This window comes from Macaca fascicularis, chromosome 7 (genome assembly GCF_037993035.2).
Source record: "Macaca fascicularis isolate 582-1 chromosome 7, T2T-MFA8v1.1".
Taxonomy (NCBI): Eukaryota; Metazoa; Chordata; class Mammalia; order Primates; family Cercopithecidae; genus Macaca; species Macaca fascicularis.
The window spans coordinates 167,964,943-167,987,046 of record NC_088381.1 but is presented as its reverse complement, the minus strand read 5'-3'; the positions used below and the strand labels follow the sequence as shown (position 1 = coordinate 167,987,046).

Genomic DNA, 22,104 nt, shown 5'->3' with positions numbered 1-22,104 from the left:
AAACTGAAATATACTTTTAAGCCACTAGAGGGAGGAACAAATGGCTTACTCTTCATTTCAAAGAATTTTTCTAAGCCATTTAACATTAAACCAAAAAAGATAGAAAGACCCATTCAATTTAAGTGAATTTATTTATACAACAGTGGTCTGATTTCCATTATTTCTGTTAACTCTTTTCAAGTATAAAATATTAATGGAGGTCAGGCGCAGTGGTTGATGCCAGTAATCCCAGTACTTTGGGAGGTTGAGGTGGGCGGATCGCTTGAGCCCAGGAGTTTGAGACCAGCCTGGGCAATGTGGTGAAATGCTGTCCCTACAAAAAATACAAAAATTAACTGGGTGAGGTGACGTGCGTCTGTACTCCCAGCTACTCAGGAGGCTGAGGTGGGAGGATCATCTGAGCCTGGGGGGCAGAGGTGGCAATGACCCGTGATTGTGCCACTGCATTACAGCCTGGGTGACAGAGTGAGACCTTGTCCCAAAAAAAAAAAACCCAAACCAAACCAAACCAAACAAAACCGGAAAATAGCATAAGATTAATATTTAAAATCCAATGTTACTAAAATATTTTCTGAAATATGGTAGTATTCATTTTTTCTGGATGAAAACATGTTGATAAAATGTATGTACTTAAAGAAATTAGTTTCAGATAAAATATTATGCAATAACAAGCTATATAAAAGTAGCTATCAAAAAAGCTACAAGCTCCTTCTCTTAACGCCTTAAAATGCAAATTAAAGTCTTGCTGAAGTGCTTGCAAATTTGTGCTAAAAACCTCCTAGTAGCTTTTGTGACTTGCACACAGACACAAACTCCATGGGTTAAAGTCACGACTGTTAAAGGACATTCACAGGACAGGGCAGAGGGTGGTTGAAATTTGGCAAAATGTTGTATATTCAAATTATTATTTATTATAATTTTAACTTCATTAACTGTTTACCTTCATATTTTTAATGCTTATCATATAAATAAACATTTTAAGAATCTGTGAATTCTTTGTTCAGAACAATGCTATTTAAAAATCTGATGAAATTAAGATGAGCTCCAGGGATTTTTAAGGTCACAGTAAGTCTTTTTTTTTTTTTTTTTTTTGAGACTTAGTCTCTCTCTGTCACCCGGGCTGGAGTGCAGTGGCATGATCCTGGCTCACTGCAACCTCCGCCTCCTGGGTTCAAGTATTTCTCCTGCTTCAGCCTCCCGAGTAGCTAGGACTATAGGCATGTGCCACTGCACCTGGCTAATTTTTGTATTTTTTGTTTGTTTGTTTGTTTTGAGACGGAGTCTCGCTCTGTCACCCAGGCTGGAGTGCAGTGGCACGATCTCGGCTCACTGCAACCTCCGCTCCCAGGCTCATGCCATTCTTCTGCCTCAGCCTCCCGAGCAGCTGGGTCTACCACCACCACGCCCAGCTAATTTGCTAATTTTTTTGTATTTTTAGTAGAGACGGGGTTTCACCATGTTAGCCAGGATGGTCTCGATCTCCTGACCTGTGATCCGCCCACCTCGGCCTCCTAAAGTGCTGGGATTACAGGCGTGAGCCACTGCATCTTGCCACACAATAAGTCTTCTAATTTACAATAAAAAATTCTAGTGAGGGGTTCAGAAGTTTTCAGATACCATAATTATACCTAAGCAGCCTTACTCAGCAGCACAATGTTTTCTAAAAATTACTTTGTGTTACCAGTTTATTACGAAACAATGAAAAGGTAACGTAACTCACTTTTCCATCCTTCGATGTGCCTGCGACTTGTCCTGTTGCTATCGTGATCCGGTCAGGATGAACTGCTAGGCTAACAAAAGGGTATTTATAAAACATCTACATGTCACAGGTAAGTTTTACTTTTCCCTTGCTCAAATATTATCTAGTCAAAAATTTAAATATAAGAAATATGTAAAGCCTAACTTCTTACAGACTCATGACAAATTCTCTGAGCACTACGACGTTAGGAAACAACTAGTGCCTAATTCATTTAATCTTAATTCCCTTATTTCTTCTTAAGAATTTTCAAACTTAAGGAAAAAGCATCCTCTGCTGGGAAAATACCATTTCAACCTCAGAACCACTACATCAGTCTACAATCTTTATTAAAAAGTCCTGTTGAGTACGTAAATAGGAAAGATGCCATCTTTCGCCAACAGGATTTTTATCATTGACCAAGGAACCAGGACAAATAAATAAATCCCTCTCTTCACGCATCCATCCTTCCAAGATACGTAAAATGCCTACCAAAAGCTATAAATGAATTATGGGAAGAGCCGACTCAGCCGTAAACCTGAGGCAACATGTTTTTATGTTTACCAAAAAATAAAGACCCAAATTAGAAGCCTTTAACACATGATGTGTTAAGAAGGCCTCCAAAGAGGTGGTGCTCTTAGTTGAAACAATGTGGTCCGTGAAGCTCATGTGTTGTTGAGGCTGGAAAACTAAACATGAGAGGTGTCTCACGGAGCGCAGCAGCAAGCGGACCACAAGGAGACCACACAGAAGAGCTCTCCCAAAGACCGCATTTCCTCAGACCCTCTTCCTTCTCTTTAGTTATGTCCCAATACTGACCGTGTTCTGCTAATGCTCTTTCCACCTGTGCAATGGGAATCACATTTATTTTTATTTTTTTTATAGACAGAGTTTCACTGTTGCCCAGGATGATCTGGAACTCCTGGCCTCAAGTGATCCTCCCACCTCGGCCTTCCGAGTAGCAGGAATGACCTATTTCAGGACTTACCACTTCACGTCATCGTTGTGGCCAGCGTAATGCCTCTGCAGTTGCTCCTCCACATTGTATAACACCACCACAGACGCGATGAAGTAGACGGTCTCTCCCGTCGGAAGCAAGTACAGGTTGTTACGGCAGTCTCGACCCCTGTACCCGTAGCTTTGTGGATGTCAAGAAAAAAATTTTTTTCCCTTTAAGAGCTGACAAAACATCAGCTTTATTCAACAGGCACAGGAAATAAAAGACCATATAACTATTACCATCAGCGTCACTAATTTAAATAACATTAAGTTGCAAATATTCGGTGACGAATACATGTGACCCCCAAAAGGCATGCAGTAAAGTTGGAAACAGTCATTGATGTAATATGAATACATATTTTTACAAGGATTTGGTTTTATTTTTAGAAAGCTATTGAGTCAATTATTAATTTTTTTACTGTAATCAAGCTAAATTTTTACTAAAAAATTCCTTTTTTAAACATGGTAAAAGTACTTACAAAGGGTACAAATGACACACACACGTGCACACAAACATGCATAAAAGGTAAAAAAAAAAAAAAAATCAGGCTTCTCAGATCCTTTGGGGTAAGAATCCCTGTTAAAACTTTCGCATTATACTTCCAAACCTTGAAAATTATTTTGAGAACAAAGTATCAATTGAACTTGGATGTAAAAAGTAACCTGGCAAAATGCCAAATAATGGCCCAAAAATGCCATTTATTTAGAGCAAATTTCATTGCTTTACATCTTCTAAAATATGAACAGGAAGTAGGCTGAATAAATGTTTTGAATAATGTTTTCCAGATGTGATACAACCGTTTAATAAACCACTACTGACTTAAAGAAAATCTGAAGCACTTCAATTTTATGTATCAAAATAGATTCCAAAACAGGTGCAGGTAAATGCCTATGACATTTGAATTTGAAAAAAAAAAAGTATTTTGGGGGAGAAATTTAGGTACAGGTGGTAATTTTTAAAAATTTCTAAAGAATATGATTCCATAATCACAAATAGTAATTATTCGAAATGAAGTCACAACAGCTTCAATTTAAACCAACATCTTATAATTTGTGTTCCATGCTTCACATTAAACAGGTACTCAATAAATATTTGAGGGTGAAAAAAAATATTTATTTGCCTTAAAATCTGCATAGACTGAAAGGTGGTCTCTGCAGGCTTCCTCTAAAGTAATAAGAACATGGAAATAAATGGAAAAATAATCAACATTTAATTCACCTTTTTCACAGTTTCTATTTTCTTATCTTTCAGTTGTTTTTTCCCCTGGAAGCTTACTTTTCCAAACCTCATGCAATGAAGCTGCCAGCACCTCTGTTTAAAGAACGTTAGTTATATGGTGATTTAGACTTTTGTGGGCTATATTTTTGGGGAGCCTTTTTGACTGATATGAATATATGTATTTTTGCGACAGGGACTTGTCATGTTACCCAGGTTGGACTGGAACTCCTGGATCCTTCCACCTAAGCCTCTTATACAGCTTGGACTATAGGGGTGCATCATTGTAGCTAGCTTTCTTTTTCTTTCTTTTTTTTTTTTTTTTTGAGATGGAGTCTCACTCCATTGCCCAGGCTGGAGTGCAATTGCGCCATCTTGGTTCACTGCAAGCTCCACCTCCCGGGTTCACGCCATTCTCCTGCCTCAGCCTCCCGAGTAGCTGGGACTACAGGCACCCACCACTATGCCCAACTAATGTTTTGTATTTTTAGTAGTAGGATGATATCTACATGGCATGTCAATTTCATTTACGTCATTCACTTGACTCCCTTCATTCAGTACTTTGGTATTCATATTTTTCTATCATCCCTTTAGTCAAGGTCACACTTGAAGTTAGGCCACACTTGGTTTAAGGGGAGAATGCTAGTCCTCGTTTCAGGGTACCTCTCTTTCCTTGGGTTTAAAAACTTTTTTGCCAATGTGGTTTAGTTTCAATTTTGGATACTCCCATTTCCTCAATCATAAGTACAATATTTTCTTGCATTGTCACTGTTGTTTCCTTACAAATATAGATAGTGCCTAGTTTTCCATCTGTCCCCGAAAAATTGACTAAATATATGATAGCTCCTGTTAAAAATAATTGGCTTTTGACCGGGCATGGTGGCTCATGCCTATAATCCCAGTACTTGGGGAAGCTGAGACGAGCAGATTGCTTGAGTCCAGGAGATCAAGGACAGCTTGGGCAACACAGGGAGACTCTCTCTCTTAAAAAAAAAAAAAAATAAGTTCTCATTAGAATCTAAAATTCTACCCATTCTTGATTATTTTCACTGTTTGCTTCTTTATATATTTCTAACTACTATTGTCATTCTTTCGGAAAGAATAAAATTAGCACCAGCAACTAGTGATTCATTTTCTCCTGACAAAGAAAAAATCACTCATACAATCATATAACGTCTTCATATTTTCTTTTCAGGAAAATAATGAATATGCATTTGAGCCAGAACCACAGCTATTTCATTCAGGAATGGTAAGTTGGTTCTCCTGATAATAAGCAGCTCTTATGAAGCTCCTACTTTGTTAGAACTCTGTAGGTCTCTAACATATGGTCAATTTTGTTACATTAAGTTTTCAAAAGTAACAGCAAAACTTTTTTCTTTCTTTTTTTTTTCTTTTTTTGAGACGGAGTCTTGCTCTGTTGCCCAGACTGGAGTGCAGTGGCGCCATCTTGGCTCACTGCAAGTTCCACCTCCCGGGTTCACGCCATTCTCCTGTCTCAGCCTCCCGAGTAGCTGGGACTACAGGCGCCCACCACCACGCCTGGCTAATTTTTGTGTTTTTAGTAGAGACGGGGTTTCACCTTGTTAGCCAGGATGGTCTCGAACTCTTGACCTCGTGATCCGCCTGCCTTGGCCTCCCAAAGTGCTGGGATTACAGGCGTGAGCCACCGCGCCTGGCCTAAAACATTTTGTTTTTTAAAAGCTTAAGAGGACTTAAGTTTTATGCATTTCTACAGTTAACATCAAGCATTGATTGACTGATAACTTCACGTGAGACGTAATCAGTGAATAAAGGATACACCCATTCCAGCTTGAGTCTCTTGGTTGGAAGTTCTACTTTTGCTTCCAAGCTGTAAGAATCCACTTGATCTTTGGGCATGTACATGGTAACAGGGCGTCCACGAAGAAACATTTTTACATAGCCTTCTTCTACAAAAAGAACAAAGATGTCAATAAGATACCTCAGTGCCCAGCATACCTGAAAACAAATGCTTTATCCTCTCTAGCCTTTCAGTGTAAAAGAGAAACTTTTACCCTTCTGTCATTTCTAATTGATATCTTAGGGAAAAAAGTAACATATAAGTAAACAGTTTGAAACACAAGTTTGCACCTTGTTTGCTTTTGATATTCTGTTTACTTAAGTACATGAGATACCTATGAAATTGTAAAAGGCAGGAAGGAACTTGGTTCCAACAATGATTTTCCATGAGATTTTACTGCTTACACTTTCTTTTATCATCAGGAAGGGAAAAAATACCACCCCCAAACTTCAACTAACACAAGAAATCCACTTAAAGTTTTTGAGTTCAGTGTATACACAATCTCAAAATCCAAATTCACAAATATTTTTCAATATTTAAATGGATTTGTTATATTGCAATGTAAAAATATATCTTTATGTTTTTTTTTTTTTTGAGATGGAGTCTCACTCTGTCGCCCAGGCTGGAGTGCAGTGGCGCGATATCGGCTCACTGCAAGCTCCGCCTCCCAGGTTCACGCCATTCTCCTGCCTCAGCCTCCCGAGTAGCTGGGACTACAGGCGCCCACCACCGCGCACGGCTAATTTTTTTGTATTTTTAGTAGAGACGGGGTTTCACCATGGTCTCGATCTCCTGACCTTGTGATCCGCCCACCTCGGCCTCCCAAAGTGCTGGGATTACAGGCGTGAGCCACCGCGCCCGGCCTATGGTATCTTTTAATTGAGCAATTCTTTCAAGTGTAAAGAACACAAAATCAGCAGAAGTGCATGCTAGGATGCAATGCAAAAAGGAAAATGCTCATAGAAAATCTATAAATGGAAAACAAAAGAACAAAAGACCCATTAGAGAAATCTGGATGAAAAACTCTCTAGAACAAACATTTCTATAATAAAATAACTTTTAATATTTCAATAAATTATAGGGAAAAGTAAGTATCAATAATATATCAACACAGGGTAACTCCTAGACCTTAAAAAGAACATCTTGGGGTGTTCTGACTGGAGTTCTCACGATATGATAAGGGCAAAGTAAATGTCTTGTCAGCTCTGCTCCTGGTGAATTCCACTCAGATTCAGAACTCGCTGAATTCTGAAATTTCACTGCAGATTAAAGGACGTGGTCTTAATGGTATTTAAAATGGGCAGTCGGAACCAGGGATACCTGTACACAACTCAACAGAAAAAGCATCCCCAGGGAGGAAATTGGCGAGGAACAGTTAGGAAATAATTATAGTACAAATTAGTTTTCTAAGTCTTATTCTTAAGGATTTTCAAACAATGCCACATGCAATATTACTTAAAACTCAAGAGGGCACCCCAGTTTCATGTTATTGTGTGCATGCGCTTCAGGTCTTAAATGCATGCATGTGACACACTCTTCACACTGCATATTAAGACTGATGTTGAGTGAGAGTCATGAACGCGATCATCCCTGCCTATATGTGCCAGCCACTGCGTCCCATGGATCCTCCCCTTACAGTATCTCCCACGCTGGTGCCAATTTCCCCAGGTGCACTGGGGCCCCATCACCACAGGCTCTCTTATGGCTCTCCTGGGTCAGTTTACACACTGCTGCCAAACCCACCAAGGCCCAACCAGGTTTTACGGAGCTCTTCCTCCATGTACATTTCTTCACCTGCTCTCTTCCTTGCTGGATCCAGCAGGTCTAAATGCCCTCCTGGGCTCTCACTGCACAGGACCTCATCTGCCACAGACACCCACCCACAGGGATTCTCCTCTGGGGCCAGGCGTGTCTCTTTGCACCCCCCTATACCCTGTTCTGTCTGTGCCACCGCTCAGGCTGTCCTCCTCTGATGCTTCTTCCCTTCCTTAACCCTCACCCAAATATAAGCTCATCAGGGGCTGTGTGGCTACCACAACCAAAGAATCTAAAAGCACCCAAAAGATTGACATTCTTGAAAAGAGGGGCAGGAGACTGGAGTTGACAGCTAAATGAAAAGGGATTCTAGCAACTCTCTTTGTAAGAGAATCAATCCTGCCAGGAAGCTCGCAGAATGTAGGTTAGGAATAAAGACAATATAATTCTATTTCCACAACACATAAAAAAGCACACCATGAATGTATATAACCAATGTCTATGAAATATCCACCTGAGTCGCTCACAGGCATGTGATGATTAAGAATCCTTAGGACTGAGCTTACTTACTGCACAATTTTAACTTACTGAACTAGGCAAAAAAAGCACTGAAGTTGGCCTTGGCACTGTTTTGTACTGGTGATTCAGACAGGCTACATCTAAAACCAAAATGCAGCCAGGGAAAGCAGTGTTCGTTCCAGGCAGGTTAGGATAACAGCACACACGCCACCAAACCCAAAGGCGCTAGTGGGAAGAGGCCAGCAGCAGTGCATGGTACCAAGTCAAACAGTGGGACATCCAGGGGTGGCCCTATAGCTCTCTTAAGGTTTATATAGATGAAAAAAAATTCCTGCAATCAGCCAGTAACCAATTGGGATCCAAATTACAGCCACTTATTAAAGCCCATCCAAGTAAATGCTCAGGGATGCGTTTAACTTAAAACGAATCGAAGTGGTTTGCAACACAAAAACATTTTCATACAAGGAGAGCATCTGTTTGCCTGTATGAAAAAGGTTTCTGTAGCCTGGGTAACAGCTTTGCTCAGAGAGCTATGAGGTTTCAGAAATGCTGCCTACCTTTGCAGTGTGTCACCCGGCGTTTCCCTTGTGATTTCGGAGACAGAGACAGAAGGGCTAGACAAAGAGACAGTGGAGTACTGCAAGTGTGGCTGGCCTGCCTGCCCAGAGCCCGGAGCCCTCACTAGCCCACAGGCCTACACCTGACCTGCCCCCCAGTCTTAAAATCTGGACACGGTTCAGGGATCCTGACAAGTGCGCTCACGATGTGACCCTGCGAGCTTACAGCAATTACATTTTCAGTGAGTAGTTTCATGCTTCCTGAAAATGAAATGAACACTAAAGCACATGCTGATACATACAAAACTTTGACTTTTATGTTTTAATTCTGAACTTAGGGAAAAAACTAGAACAATTAAAATTAAATGAATGTATTTAATCAATTACGTACTTGTCCTTTTTTTTTTTTGCATTTTAAATGCATTTCTAAATAAGGTTAAGATGCTATACAACAGCATCTACCTTATTACAAAAGGTGTTAAAAAAGATATATGGAAAGATATACATGAACTATTAGTTTGCAGTTTAGGAGATCATAGGCAGAAAAAGAAAAGCTACTTTTAGACAGTTATGTAACTTGATGCATAAGAAACTTTCCCCTAAGAGAAATGCAAATGTTGATAACAGAATCCAGTTAGTAAGGAAGGAATAACCAAGGCAACAGACACCTTTTAATCTAGAAATTCCATCATGGCATAGGTGGTGGCATTCCACTCTCCTCCTTATTGGCATGTCTTACACATTGGTTTTGGAGAGGTAGGTGAAGGGTTTGCTCTTTACGACTGTTTAAAGGCAGTCTCACTGTCACTAGCTGAGCCATTCAACCGCCACGTACAAAGCTGACAGCACCCATCTGATCTGCACAAACCAAAGCTCCTGTGTGTTCCAAGGCGGCCCCTGAAGCTGGCTACTTCTTTTCTGTCCCTTGAGTTCTGAGGAAACGAGTGAGGGGTTCCCATACAAAAATTAAATCAGACTTACCTGCACTGAATACAGGCTCCTTGGGTTTGCTGTGAAAATAAACCAAAAACAGTTTTTAAAGGGCACTGTGGGTGTTTAATCTCATTCACTTCAGACCCCACAGCCACGGCTGCAGTAGTCTGCCACACAAATGCTGCATAAGTTAGACATGTTAATAAGAAAAACGCAACCAATTTCACTACAAAAAGGAACACACATAAACAATCATAAACAATCTCATAGGTGCAAGAGACTGCACTCCTAACTTTATCACCAAACTTGGGCTTTTTATGAGTGCAAATAAGTGTTTCGGGGAGGAAAAAATGTGGCTAATCAAGATGGGAATGACCCTGTCTAAATGTGTAAAAAGGGTTGTTTTTATTCCCCACACTCTTCTGACAGATTATTTAAAGAACTTATTTAAAACTAGCACATTCCTGACAAAAGATTTTTTGGTGAGGCCTTTTAGAGCTCACCTCCTAAGCGGATTGCTGTTCTAGGAAGACAAGTAGGTGAGCATAAGGTAGAAAGAGGAGAGGGGAACACCAGGGTCTGGTGTTCTCAGCCATCTCTCAGGAGAGGTGGGGACACCCCTGCTGACTTCAGTCACCCTGGGCACCCACCATGAGCAGGTGAGACCACCCCATGGCAGTGCTTGGGAAACCAAACTCAGGAATCAGTCCAAGACAGACAGCTGCAGACAGACTAGACATTCCTAGGAGCAAGCACCCCACAGGAGAAACTTCCACGAGCGGTCCCTGGGGGCACAAGGAGAGGCAGCCGCCACTGCAGACCCACTACTTCCTGCCAGGGGCACTCCTCCCATGACACCATCTTTGGGGAGATGGTACCATCTCCACTCCAGACAGAGACAGGGAGACCCAGGGAGCTCAGGGAGGGGGGTGACCCCTTGATCTCAACTTTGACTCCAAAGTTCATGCTTCGCACCACTTAGCTTCCCTGACTTCCACCTGCTTTAAGATATAGAGCGAGACACAGGAAGTAAACGGACGTCACTGCTTTTACCATAGTGCCTTAAATGCTGCTAGGAGCACATATGCATTGTGTGCGTGCGTGTGTGTGTGTGTGTGTGTGTGTGTTTAAAACAAAAACTTGAGCAGATATATTCCTAATATTACTCCTCAATTTTTGACTTGAAACACAATGAAAAACAGCAGGAATAAAAACTATCCTTAATCTCATGATGTAGTAAATAATATTGTATATTAATATTCTTGATTTCCAGACAATTTCATGTAGCACATGGAGTGGGGCAGGGGAGCCTACTACTTTCCTGATGCTTTAGAAGTGGTTTACTTTGTTCAAACGTGTTTTAAGTAGTTTTATATTAAGTTTTAGCTTCCTACACTCTAAACTGTGGTCATTGAAAATACTACTATAAAGGCATGGCACAGCCTTTGAACCTAAAAGCCTGGGTCTTACATTGGCCTACAAGGCCCTATCCAATCTCCACTTAACCCCTGTATTCTTCCGAGCTCATCTCCCTTCACTATATCCCTGCTGTTCTGGGAACCTGGTCCAGCAGGCTCCGCGTCAGGCGCTGGCTCACGGTCCCTCCTGGACCGTCCTCCCCGAAGTCAGCCACTCTCAGGCCACTGCTTTAGCCGTGCTCCATACTGAACGTGCTCCATCACGTTCCCTGCTCCATACTGAAACTCTCCTCAGGCCCTGCTCGCCGCACCCCCCGCCCCTCCTGCTTTATTTTTCTCTACAGCACTTATTTGCCCCCTGCCTTCATTTTGTTTCTCCCACCAGGAGGCAATGCCACAGGGGCAGGGATCTTTCTGTTCATGACTGTATTCCCAGGGCCTTGGACAGCAGACAGCGGCTGCCCTGGTGTGAGGCCTGGAGCTCCTGTGGAATTCCTCTTGGTTCTCCATCTTCAGTCTTCAGCAGGCCCCCAGGATCTGTGCCTGGTGGGTGGTGGTGGGGTCTGCTCTCAGCAATCCTGCCTCTCCCTGGGGCACAGACAGCTGCTGCCTGGAACATGGTCTGGGGCTTGGTGTGCAGATGGAGTTTCTCTCTGTCCTCCAGGTCCCCAGACCTCACTAAACACCCATCCCTCAAAGGGCTCTCTCTCAGCTTTCCTCATCCTTCCTTCCGGGGTGGCCAGCTGCTGCCTGGCCCTTAGTTCAAGGCCCTGAGTGTGGAGAACGTCTCTCGGCTTTCCTCTTGGCGTGCCTCTGCCTCAGTTGGTCTCTCTCAGCCTCCTGTCCGGCTTCCAGTCCACCATGTACACTCACTGAGGTCCGGGGAAAAGCGGAGTGCGTGTGAGCAGGGCGAGGGTTCCCCTGTGCCAGAGCCCCTGAGGACTCTGAACTCTCCTGCCAGTCCACACTCAGCCTTTCCTAATTCTACAGCTCCAGGTGTTTTCCTACTCCCATCTACGAGGGCTCCCCTTTTCTTCCCGCCGCTCTGCCAAAGACAAAAGCAGCCACGGGGCCTGTCCCTCCTCAGAGGGGATTGCCACTTTTCAATAACATTCAGTTCATTATACCACTTTCCGTCCTCGGCTCCATGGTGGGCTTACACTAGCTATGATACTGTAGATACCTGAATTGTTCTCATTTTTAGGGTGGGAGTGACATTCTTGTCATTTTCTGTGTGCTAAGCAGAAGCAGAAGAAATCTTAACTCCAAATTTCACATATATTATTAGATTTACAGGCAGAAGGAGGTGAGAACAGAAGGAAAGCTAAGACAAAAGACTACGAGGCAAATCTAATTACAGAAACATAATCAAAGGGAAGCCAGGTATGGAATCAAAAGATAGGAAAACTATTTTTTTTTTATCATGACTTTGATCACAAAAGTAGAATGATGCAAAAGCTATGAACACAGAAATGAGAAATTCAGAACTTGCCCTAGAGACAGAAAAAAGCAATTATGAACTATGTTCTTCCTACAAAGAGAAAATCTGCAGGGGAATCTGAACTCTCCATACAGGGAAGCTCATGGACCTTTGACACTGAAGAACTGTAAGAGGAAGAATGAAAGATTTCTATTAACAGATAAGGTAGCAGAAATGTTAACAACTAAGGTCACTGAGAGAGGTATCAGGTGGTACTAAAATGCTTACATTTCTTTAAATCATGCTCTAAACAATGTATCACTTTGTGGTACGCTGTATTTAGAAAATAGACTACTGCTATGTTTTATTATTTTAGAAAGTTGAGTTTTTGTTGGAAAAACCCAGCATATTTGCTTTAGAACCCATTACTCCTGCCAATGCACCACTACCTGTCCTAAAAGGCAAGCCTGGGAGGAGGTAATTTCACTCATGCATGCAAATCTCAGAATATAAACCCATAAAACGATGATGAATCTTCTGAACAACTGATAGAAAGGCAAACCCACAGATGTGCAGTGATAAGCAGAAGAGAACATTAAAGCCACTGTGGCCTCTCCACAAAGTCTGTTGACGGGAGTCATGTGCAGAAAGTGCATTTTCTAGAATGCACAGCCACTCGAATTGAGAGTGCGTCCTTCAGACCCAGCACTATTTGAAACCCGCTTGGGCGGTGAATTCACTTGGAGTGGGAGATGATCGCTTCTCAAGGTGTTATGTAATTCATCTCTGATTCCCCATTTCTTGATGTGAGCTCGATGGAAAAAATTAAGTGGGTGACTTAACATCCCCTCAACAGCTGGGCTGTGGCTCCATGGTGGGGGGTGTGTGTCGGTGGGGAGAATGCCCAGGCCTGTCCTAGGAAGGGTGAAGGAGCACCAGCTGCAGAATGAGGCTTCATTCATCCCTTGCCCAGTGTGGAGTCAATCAAGATGTCCTGCACCTGCCTCTGAAGCCAATGACAGAACTAAGCCCGGAGGAGAGAAAGGATTTCTCCTCTGGTGAACAAACTCGCAGCGCTTGGCTATTCTGGTGTTAAGTTGTGGCCAATGTCTCCGAGACGAACTCCAGTGCAGTTCTTACTGCTTATAAGGAGATTTGTTGAAAGAGCTTGGCTGTATGCTCCCTTGAGCTGCATGGTTCAAGAGCTGATGTAAGATATAAGCAGTCATGAGGGCTCACGGAGGATGAGGTACACTTGAATCTTCACCAGACCAGCAGCTGTATGGGGAGATGGCAGGAGAACACTAGACATCTGCCCCAAGGAAAAATTCCTGCCCTGAGCTGGGAGGCTCACACCAAGACAGCAGTGCAGTCAACACCGCAGAGATAGCTGTGAACACGTATGTCAAAATTCAAATCCCTGAATGTGCTCACTGTGGACTTGGGGCACAAGGATGGTCTGAGTGGTTGGTTTTTACTTATCTGATAAAGCTCCTGTTTGCTGCACCGTAGACTGGTATTTACAAGGAGAGTCCAGTGGACAACGTGTCCAGGCTGCAACTCAACAGATGTGCCTCTCCTCTGTGGGCAACTGCTCTTAGCTCTTTCATCTACATTAACTAACCTAACCCCATGTTCCTGAAAGAGGGCTCTGAGGCCAGATCCTGCAGGTCTTTTGACACGTGGTGACATGTGTGAAAGTCCTGGGCAAATATGATCAGAGTGGAACTAATAGGAGCCACATGCTGTTTGAGCAGAGATACTTGCTTTTGAAAATGATTAATAAGACTTGATAGAGAAAGAATCCATTCCGAAGTCAAACATGCGATTTCTCTAAAATTTATTCATCCAGAACAAGTTTGGCTCTTGGAATAACATGACTTCTTTTTATTTTTTGAGACAGGGTCTGGCTCTGTCACACAGGCTGGAGTGCAGTGGTGTGATCTCGGCTCACTGCAACCTCTGCCTCCTGGGCTCAAGCCATCCTCTCACCTCAGCCTCCCAAGTATCTGGGACTACAGGCATATGCCACCAAACCCGGCTAATGTTTCTAATGTTTAGATTTTTTTTTGTAGAGACAGGGTTCCACTATGTTGTCCAGGCTGGTGTCAAACTCCCGGGCTCAAATGATCTGCCTGACTTGGCCTCCCAAAGTGCTGGGATTCCAGGTGTGAGACACTGGGCTCGGCCACACGATTGTTTTTAAAAACGACTTCACGTGATGAAATAAAGTTCCTGCTGGAAGCCAGAATACTCTACCATGGAAATAATGACTCTATAAAAATTGTCCTTAAGCAGCTTTTTATTAGAAATAGGGTCATTTAAGAACCATCTATTCAAAATGTTTAAAAGTTGCTGGAGACTTTACTGGCGACAAAAGCGACTGCTTCATAGACATTTCCAACCAATACTTCCAGCTTAACATGGTGGAAGGAGAACACATTTTGAGGCCAGCTGGATCTGTGCTCTAGGACTTGGGTGAGGGGCTTCGCCTCTACCAGCTTAATATCCTTAAACTAAAAATGGGAATAAAACCACTGTGAGGAACAGGTTATTGGCACGATTAAATAAGATGTGTTACAATGCGTCCAACATGTGTTATTAATTAATATGGCTTCCCTCTTCCTCCTCTTTTCACTGCAAAAATCTTTGTATTTCCAGACTCCTCACCTATCAGTCTCAAAACTAAAACAATATGAAGAATATTAGCACTTATTATTTTGAAATTTATTAAAACATAAATGACCCCATGGCTTGAAGAGTGAAACATTTTTTTCAGTAAAAAGATGCTTAAGTCTCTTATCTTCCAGTGTAAAATGTAGCGTTAAAATTGTCTACCCATAGGTGGTGCTGTTTACATAGTTCTTGAATAGCTGTGGCTTTGAAGTGAAATGCAGTCATGGGCCAGACACAGGGGTGTTACTGTCAATGAGGGACCACAGAGATGTCCGTGGTCCCACAAAATTATAATACTGTATTTTTACAGTATCTTTTCTATGTTTAGATACACCAATATTTAACACTGTGTTACCACTGCCTGTAGTATTCCCTACAGTCACGTGCTGTACAGGTCTGTAGCCCAGGAGCAGCAGGGCTAGACCATCAGGATGGACCATGAAGTTTTCTGTAAACACACATTCTACGATGTTCACACAATGAGGAAACACCTAACGATGCATTTCTCAGAACGTGCCTGTCATTAAGCGATGCCTGGCCATATACAATATCCTTCCATCCATTCAACAAAGTTACTGAGCATTCACGTTCGCCAGGCACTGTGCAAAGTCTAGAGAATGGCACGGCCTGGGCCCCCAGAGCCTAAGGGAGGGCAAGGGGTGTGTGCAGTGTGGTGGAGGGAGGAGAGCTACAGAGTCACAGATAAAGTTAACAGGCAGTTACAACACCATCTGAAAAGCATTGCTCTCAGAATAGAGGGCCGGGGGAGGCTCCCAGAAAAAAGAGGATCCTGAGTTGGGTCTCGAAGGATGAGCTGGAGTTCATCAAACACAGTCACCTTCCCTCCTCCCACCCCCAGTTCCAGATACATCCGCCTGTCACTTGGGAGAGGGAAAAACCCCTCCCCCTCCTAAGTGCTAGAAGGTGTTTGCCTCAGAACAATTCATTAAGCTACGAATTTGCTGGTGTGGTTTTCTACATCTGTGCTTTATTTTATGATAAAGTAAAAAGAATTTTCTAAATATGCTATCTTCTTACTTAGGTCGGCATTTCTTTAATGAGGTCTGGGCTTGATCGCCTATTCATGCGTTAAGGGCCACTGGTATTTCCTTCTCAGTGAGCGCCTGTGCAGACCCTTCACCATTTTTCTATTCCATGGATTATCTTGTTCTCCCATTTGTGAGTCCTTTGTGAATTAAGCAAAGTGGCCCTGCAGGCATTGTGCCACTGACATTTGTTAGGAGAATGAGTCTTTCTGTGCGGCTCCTTCCCGCTCCCCGCCATGCCTTGGACTACGCTCTGTACACAGCAGGTGACCCGTAAGTCCAGACAGCAGCGGAACTGAAAGAGCAAGGTGAGAACGATTTTCAGAATTTCTGATTCCTCACTTCTCAGGCTGGGATAAAGGCAGAAACAAGAGCTGGGGAATTACAAGACATCCCCAAGAAAAAAGGCCCTGCAAGCAGGGGAGTGGGAGGGACACAAGTGTGCAGGCCTCAACTCCAATAAATAGTCTGGGATGCAGACGCGGCACTCACAGCTGCCACCGTGACGGGCTGACCGCGGACCACCTCTGCACTGAGGCTCCTCTGCATAAGATCTTAGGCACCCTGTGAGGCAGGTACCACTTTTACTGCTACTGAGGAAAACCCCAAAGAGATTAAGTCACTTGTTCACAATGACAAAGCAAAGTGGCAGAGTTGGGATTAACACTTGGTTGTGGCAATAAAGGCCCATCATTTTAACCTTCTTTTGTTATAGTGATCAGGGCAACAAGATTCATTCGATAAATGCTTGTGGAGCACCTACTGTGTGCTGGGCATTGTTGTAGATGGCGGCCTGGTCTGAGTGGATTAGTGAAACTTGTTCGGTACTTACATGTCCAACTAAAGTACTTCGGGCTGGAAACACGATGAACCACGTCTAAAATAACACTGCAAGAGTGTATTTATTCACACAAAGACATGCTCATACAGCAAATGAAGAAGGGATCACAAAATAGGCACAAGAATGGCATTTATGTCAAAATTACACACTACACTCATAGAGCACCCTGCAAATAAAAGTCCACGTGGAAATGTAATGACTGTTGGCTGTGAGTTTGCTGCGTGGTGAGACTGCAGGTGATTTTCATTTCTTCCTTCTTGTGCATCTAGTTTTTTTTTTTTGAGAAAGGGTCTCACTCCCATTGCCCAGTCTGGAGTACAGTGGTACGATCACGGCTCACTGTAGTCTCAACCTCCCAGGCTTGAGCAATCCTCCCATCTCAGCCTCTCAAACAGGTGGGACTACAGGTATGCGCCACCAAGCCCAGCTAATTTCTGTATTTTTTTGTAGAGATGGGGTCTTGCCATGCTGTCCAGGCTGGTCTTGAACTCCCGGGCTCAAGTGCTCCACCCGCCTCAGCCTCCCAAAGTGCTAGGATTATAGGAGTAGGCCACCACACCCGGCCTAGATTTTCTAAAACAAGTTACTTGTATAATAAATACATGCCCTCAAAAAAGGAAAAAATCTTGCTGGGGAAAAGTGAGCAATGTGTTGGAGAGGCATGGGTGTCAGGGCACAAGAGGGAATGAGGAGCTGGCGGATGAAGGGCCCGGAGCCCCAGCCAAGGAGTAATGTTGAGCTGACGGCAGCAGTGAGCAGCAGTGAGCAGCAGTGATGCCATCGTAAAGGAAAAACAACTTTGCGCCCTGAAGAACCCTGAGGTGAAATAGTCAGAAGACAATTTTACCAAATGCTAGAGCTTTAGAGAGGACAGGCACTCAAGGTGTCCAGCCCAGGGGTTCTCGACTTGACAGCTGTGATATGGGGCTGTCTGATCCTGGGGTTGAGGGGGCACAATACAAAAGGGCACCACACCTAACATGTCGACGTCTTCACTATGTTGAGGTGTTTTTTTTAATGTTTGTTGACTCCAAAGATGGGCAGTTTATATCACACTTGTCCAACCCACAGCCCACAGGCCACATGCGGCCCAGGATGACTTTGAATGTGGCCCAACACACATTTGTAAACTTTCTTAAAACATGAGATGTTTTTGGCAATTTTTTTTTTTTTGGCTCATCAGCTATCAATAGTGTTTGTGTATTTTATGTGTGGCCCAAGACAATTCTTTTAATCTGGGGAAGCCGAAAGTCCAGGGACACCCCTGATTTATATGTATGTGACAGCAAAGTTTCTAACACATGACTGAAACATCCTTACTCTAACAAAATCAACTCATTTCAACAACTTCTCAGTAAAGCTGAAACAGCGTCTTGCTTATAAAGTTGACATAGCTCATTCCCCTAAGACTTAACAAAAGGGGAACCAGTTTGATAATTGAAACGCTTTATCAATCTAGCAACATCTAACATGAACTGTGCTTCTAAATAAGCAGCCAATTTTCTATTGGGGATAAAATACTTTTTTAATTGAAAAATATCTCTATCAGATTAGTTTACTGGCTACATTTTACAAGCCTTCCATCACAATGTTATTGCCAATTCCCTATTTAAATGTCGTATTTCATGATGACATGAATCACTATGTAATTAATACTCATTTATCATCAATAGTACATAAAGTAAAATATTATCATATATTGCTTTTGTTTATAATAGAGGTTTTATTGATGCAAAGATTAAATGCTGTTAAATTTTGTGGCTTGTTACAAAGTATTTGAAAAAGTTAAACATTCTAAGATAAAGGTCTTCCTTATCACAAGAAAGACTCCAATCTAGTGACCGTTTGTAAAGAAAATGAAACATGGGAGCAAGAAGACTGAAACCATCATAAACAATACAGTTTTGGCTGGGCGCGTGCCTCACACCTGTAATCCCGGCACTTCGGGAGGCCGAGGAGGGTGGATCACGAGGTCAAGGGCTCGAGACCATCCTGGCCAACATGGTGAAACTCCGTCTCTACTAAAAATACAAAACTTAGCTGGGCATGGTGGCACACACCTGTAGTCCCAGCTACTAAGGAGGCTGAGGCATGAGAATTGCATGAACCCAAGAGGCAGAGGTTGCAGTGACCCAAGATTGTGCCGCTGCACTCCAGCCTGGAGACAGAGTAAGACTCTATCTCAAACAAAAGAAAAAGAAAAAGAAAAAGAATATAGTTTTATGAAAGCAAAACGTGTAATTACTTTAAAATAAAGTATCTCGGAAAAGGTTAACGTTTAGGACTTCACAAACACTGTTATTTGTGTTCAATAGTAAGATTTGTATAATTTATACAGAATGGCTTTCTATCTACTGTAATTATTATTATTGAGAAATATATGTGCTGAGATGGAACCATTTTTCTGAAGTAAAGGGAGCCTTTTTCTCATTTGCGCCTAAGTGCCATATGTGCTAACGACAGCTTTGCACATGGCGTGTGAGAAACTGTGAGCTTTATGGCTAATAATCTGTCACGGCTGCAAGTTAAAGCACTGCCTGTGTGAATGATTTGCTTCTTCTACAAAGCAGCACAGGGTGGAAGCCATCCCTATGACGTCAGCACTCTCACTCACGTGCACCCTAACGAGCCTTCCTGAGTGGAAGAGAAGGGGGCTCCGGAACAGCGGGCAGGCTGGGATCGCACGCAGCCCACAGACCAGTTCCCGCCCGACGCCTTATTTAAGAACTGTAAGCATCACGAGGATTTACAATACTTTATCTCCCCCAACTATGTTAGACACAAGTGCAACGCGGATTGTGACAAAATCTAACACTTTCATCTCACAAATGAGGAAAATAAAAAGGGAGGGATTGTAGAAAATCTCACCGATTACTTTCCTCTGCTCCACACAAGCCTGTCTTTATAACAACCATCACAGCGATGATGACCATTTACTGAGTGCCAAGCTCTATGCTGGGTATTTTCCTACAAGTTAGCTCATTTATAAGATTCAAGGGAATTAGGTATAAAATCTCTAATTTGCAGAGGAAAAAATTGAGCTTGGAGACGTTAAGGCAGAACTGGATACACACCCAGACCTTTCTTTTACTGCAGAGCCTCTGCCCTTTCCACCATGTCTTGCTGCCTACACGAATCCAACAAGGGCAATCTTTTAAATCACAGGACAGCCTGCAGGAACAATGGACACGTCGAGTGAACGATGGGGAAGAGGCATGCCATCTTGAGTCCACTGAATGCAGTCATGTTTAAAAACAGAAATTACGTGGGGGCCCACCTCCCTACTCCTTTCCTTCCCCGTGTCCCATCCTCGAGAGTGGCGTTTCTCAGCAAGACTCTAGCTCTGCTTTGGTGCTAGGGTCAAAGCAGCCTAAGCATGGGGCTGCACACGTGGGAATACAGAGAAAGAAAGGCGGGAAGGGGTCACGCAGCCACTGAATTACCAGCTTGACCTTCACTTCTACCGCATCTTAGCTGCTTCTTTCTGAGTTACCACAGCACTTACTCCCATGCGTCCCTGTCAGGAACAGCAATTGCCGAAGAGGAGACAGTGACTGTCTCTGAAAGCCCTTCGGTGCACCATGCGCGAAACTCGGCCAGTTCTGCGCTCTGCTCGCCTCAACCACGCCTGGGTTCTAACGAGACACAGAATTTCTTTTTAAATGGACATGTTTAGTTGCCTGAATTAGTTTGGGAACATGATTAGTAAATTTTCCCAGTCCCTCATTTCCAAATCAAAATTTCCTACTGTGGCGTTTTTCAAAAATCTCTTTGTAAATATCTTCTGTGGAAATATTTACCCAGCACATTTACCAAAGCCATAGGATTTTAAAGATAAAACGGATCTGGAGTTTACACAATGCAGATTCTTTTTGGAAATTCTTAATAAAAATCAGATGTGCAGAGGAGGAGCCAAGTCTCTAAGAACTGCCAAGATCTAGACATTTCAGGTCAACTTCCGAGCTTACCCTGAATTCAAAGCAGCTTTGGGCTGCGCTGCGCCTCCCACTAACTCACACTCTGTTGCCATTGTAACCACTTGGCCTCATTTCCAAGGTATTATCACCCCATTAGCATAATCTTCTGATAAGAAGTACTAATAGTCTAAATGAGAAGAAGACAGAACCCATGTTAATGGTTTTTTAAATTGTTAATTGACCGTGGACCTGACCTGCTATAGATATGAGAAGTGTCTCTATGTTTTCTACAACAGACATCTTTTAGGAATAAAACTGAAAAAGAGTTTAAGCTTCCTTTATAGGACTGAATCACCATGGATTTACAAACTTGGAATTTTTACAGCCTGTGGGTTGGAGTCGATTGCTTTATGACTAAGCCTTCTCCTGACATGAACATTTGGGGAAAAAAACACATGCTTAGCCTCTGAAGCTGAAATTCCTTCCTAAGCTTTACTAAACAGAGAGAATAAAATTAAAGTACAGTGTTTAAAAAGTGAGAACAAAGTACAATGTTAGGTAAAAATACATAGAGAAACTGGATTTTCTTTACAGAGTACATTATATAGATATAAATGTATTATGTAGACACAAAACAAGCTGCTAAAATGCCAAAAAGCAGCATTCAGGAATAAAATGTTAGTATGAGTTTCACCAATACTTATCATAATCCATTACAAACTAACCTCATAGACAAATTCAAAATTTGGAGTCCATGTATTTCACGAAACCATTAAGAAAAATGGTTCACATTTCTGGTGTTAGCATCAATATTAAACATAGCCTCTGATAAATCATAAAATTACAACTTTTCAGCCACTCTGTCTCAGAAAATACTGCTGACAAACTTAAAGCAGTCCATTAAAATGAACTTTAAAAGGTCAGGAGAGTGTACTAGAAATAGAAGGTGCTCACATAGAAATTCAGAATGGCTTCCCCAGTTCCAGGTACTTGGTACTAAGAAATTCTCAGGAACTACTTATGTCTACATGAGAGTGCTGGGAATCTGAGTGACAGTTTTTCTACCTGCGCAGTAGTTTGTGTGAACTGTGCCTGGCAGCTGCCCTCAAATGGCTGTTTGATTAGTGCCTACAAATATCTGAGGAGAAGGTCTTCTTCTCCAAGAGTGCTCCTAGCTTGATGGAATATGAGGGGATCTTCTGACTCCTCTCTGGGGACAAGCGGTGCTAAAATATCTGAACAGCAGGAACCAA

The 22,104-nt window shown here is 42.6% G+C and overlaps 1 protein-coding gene across 25 annotated transcripts in view; it reads right to left on the bottom strand.

Annotated features, from left to right (window-relative positions):
• The window catches only part of EML1 (EMAP like 1), a 210,519-nt gene that overhangs the window by 43,267 nt on the left and 145,148 nt on the right, over positions 1 to 22,104 (bottom strand). For 15 of the 25 annotated variants that reach the window (XR_012416106.1, XR_012416105.1, XR_012416107.1 and 12 more), the window contains 4 exons: positions 9,582 to 9,610; positions 5,749 to 5,878; positions 2,724 to 2,873; positions 1,721 to 1,790 (listed from right to left, as the gene is read on the bottom strand). Coding sequence is in view for 18 of the 25 variants with exons in the window: in XM_073998175.1 (XP_073854276.1) it covers positions 1,721 to 1,790; positions 2,724 to 2,873; positions 5,749 to 5,878; positions 9,582 to 9,610 (379 nt within the window). In the remaining 7 variants the exon portion in view is untranslated. Of the gene's footprint in view, positions 1 to 1,720; positions 1,791 to 2,723; positions 2,874 to 5,748; positions 5,879 to 8,600; positions 8,658 to 9,581; positions 9,611 to 22,104 lie in introns of all 25 variants that reach the window. The other 10 variants (XR_012416101.1, XR_012416102.1, XM_005562188.5 and 7 more) reach the window with 1 other exon arrangement.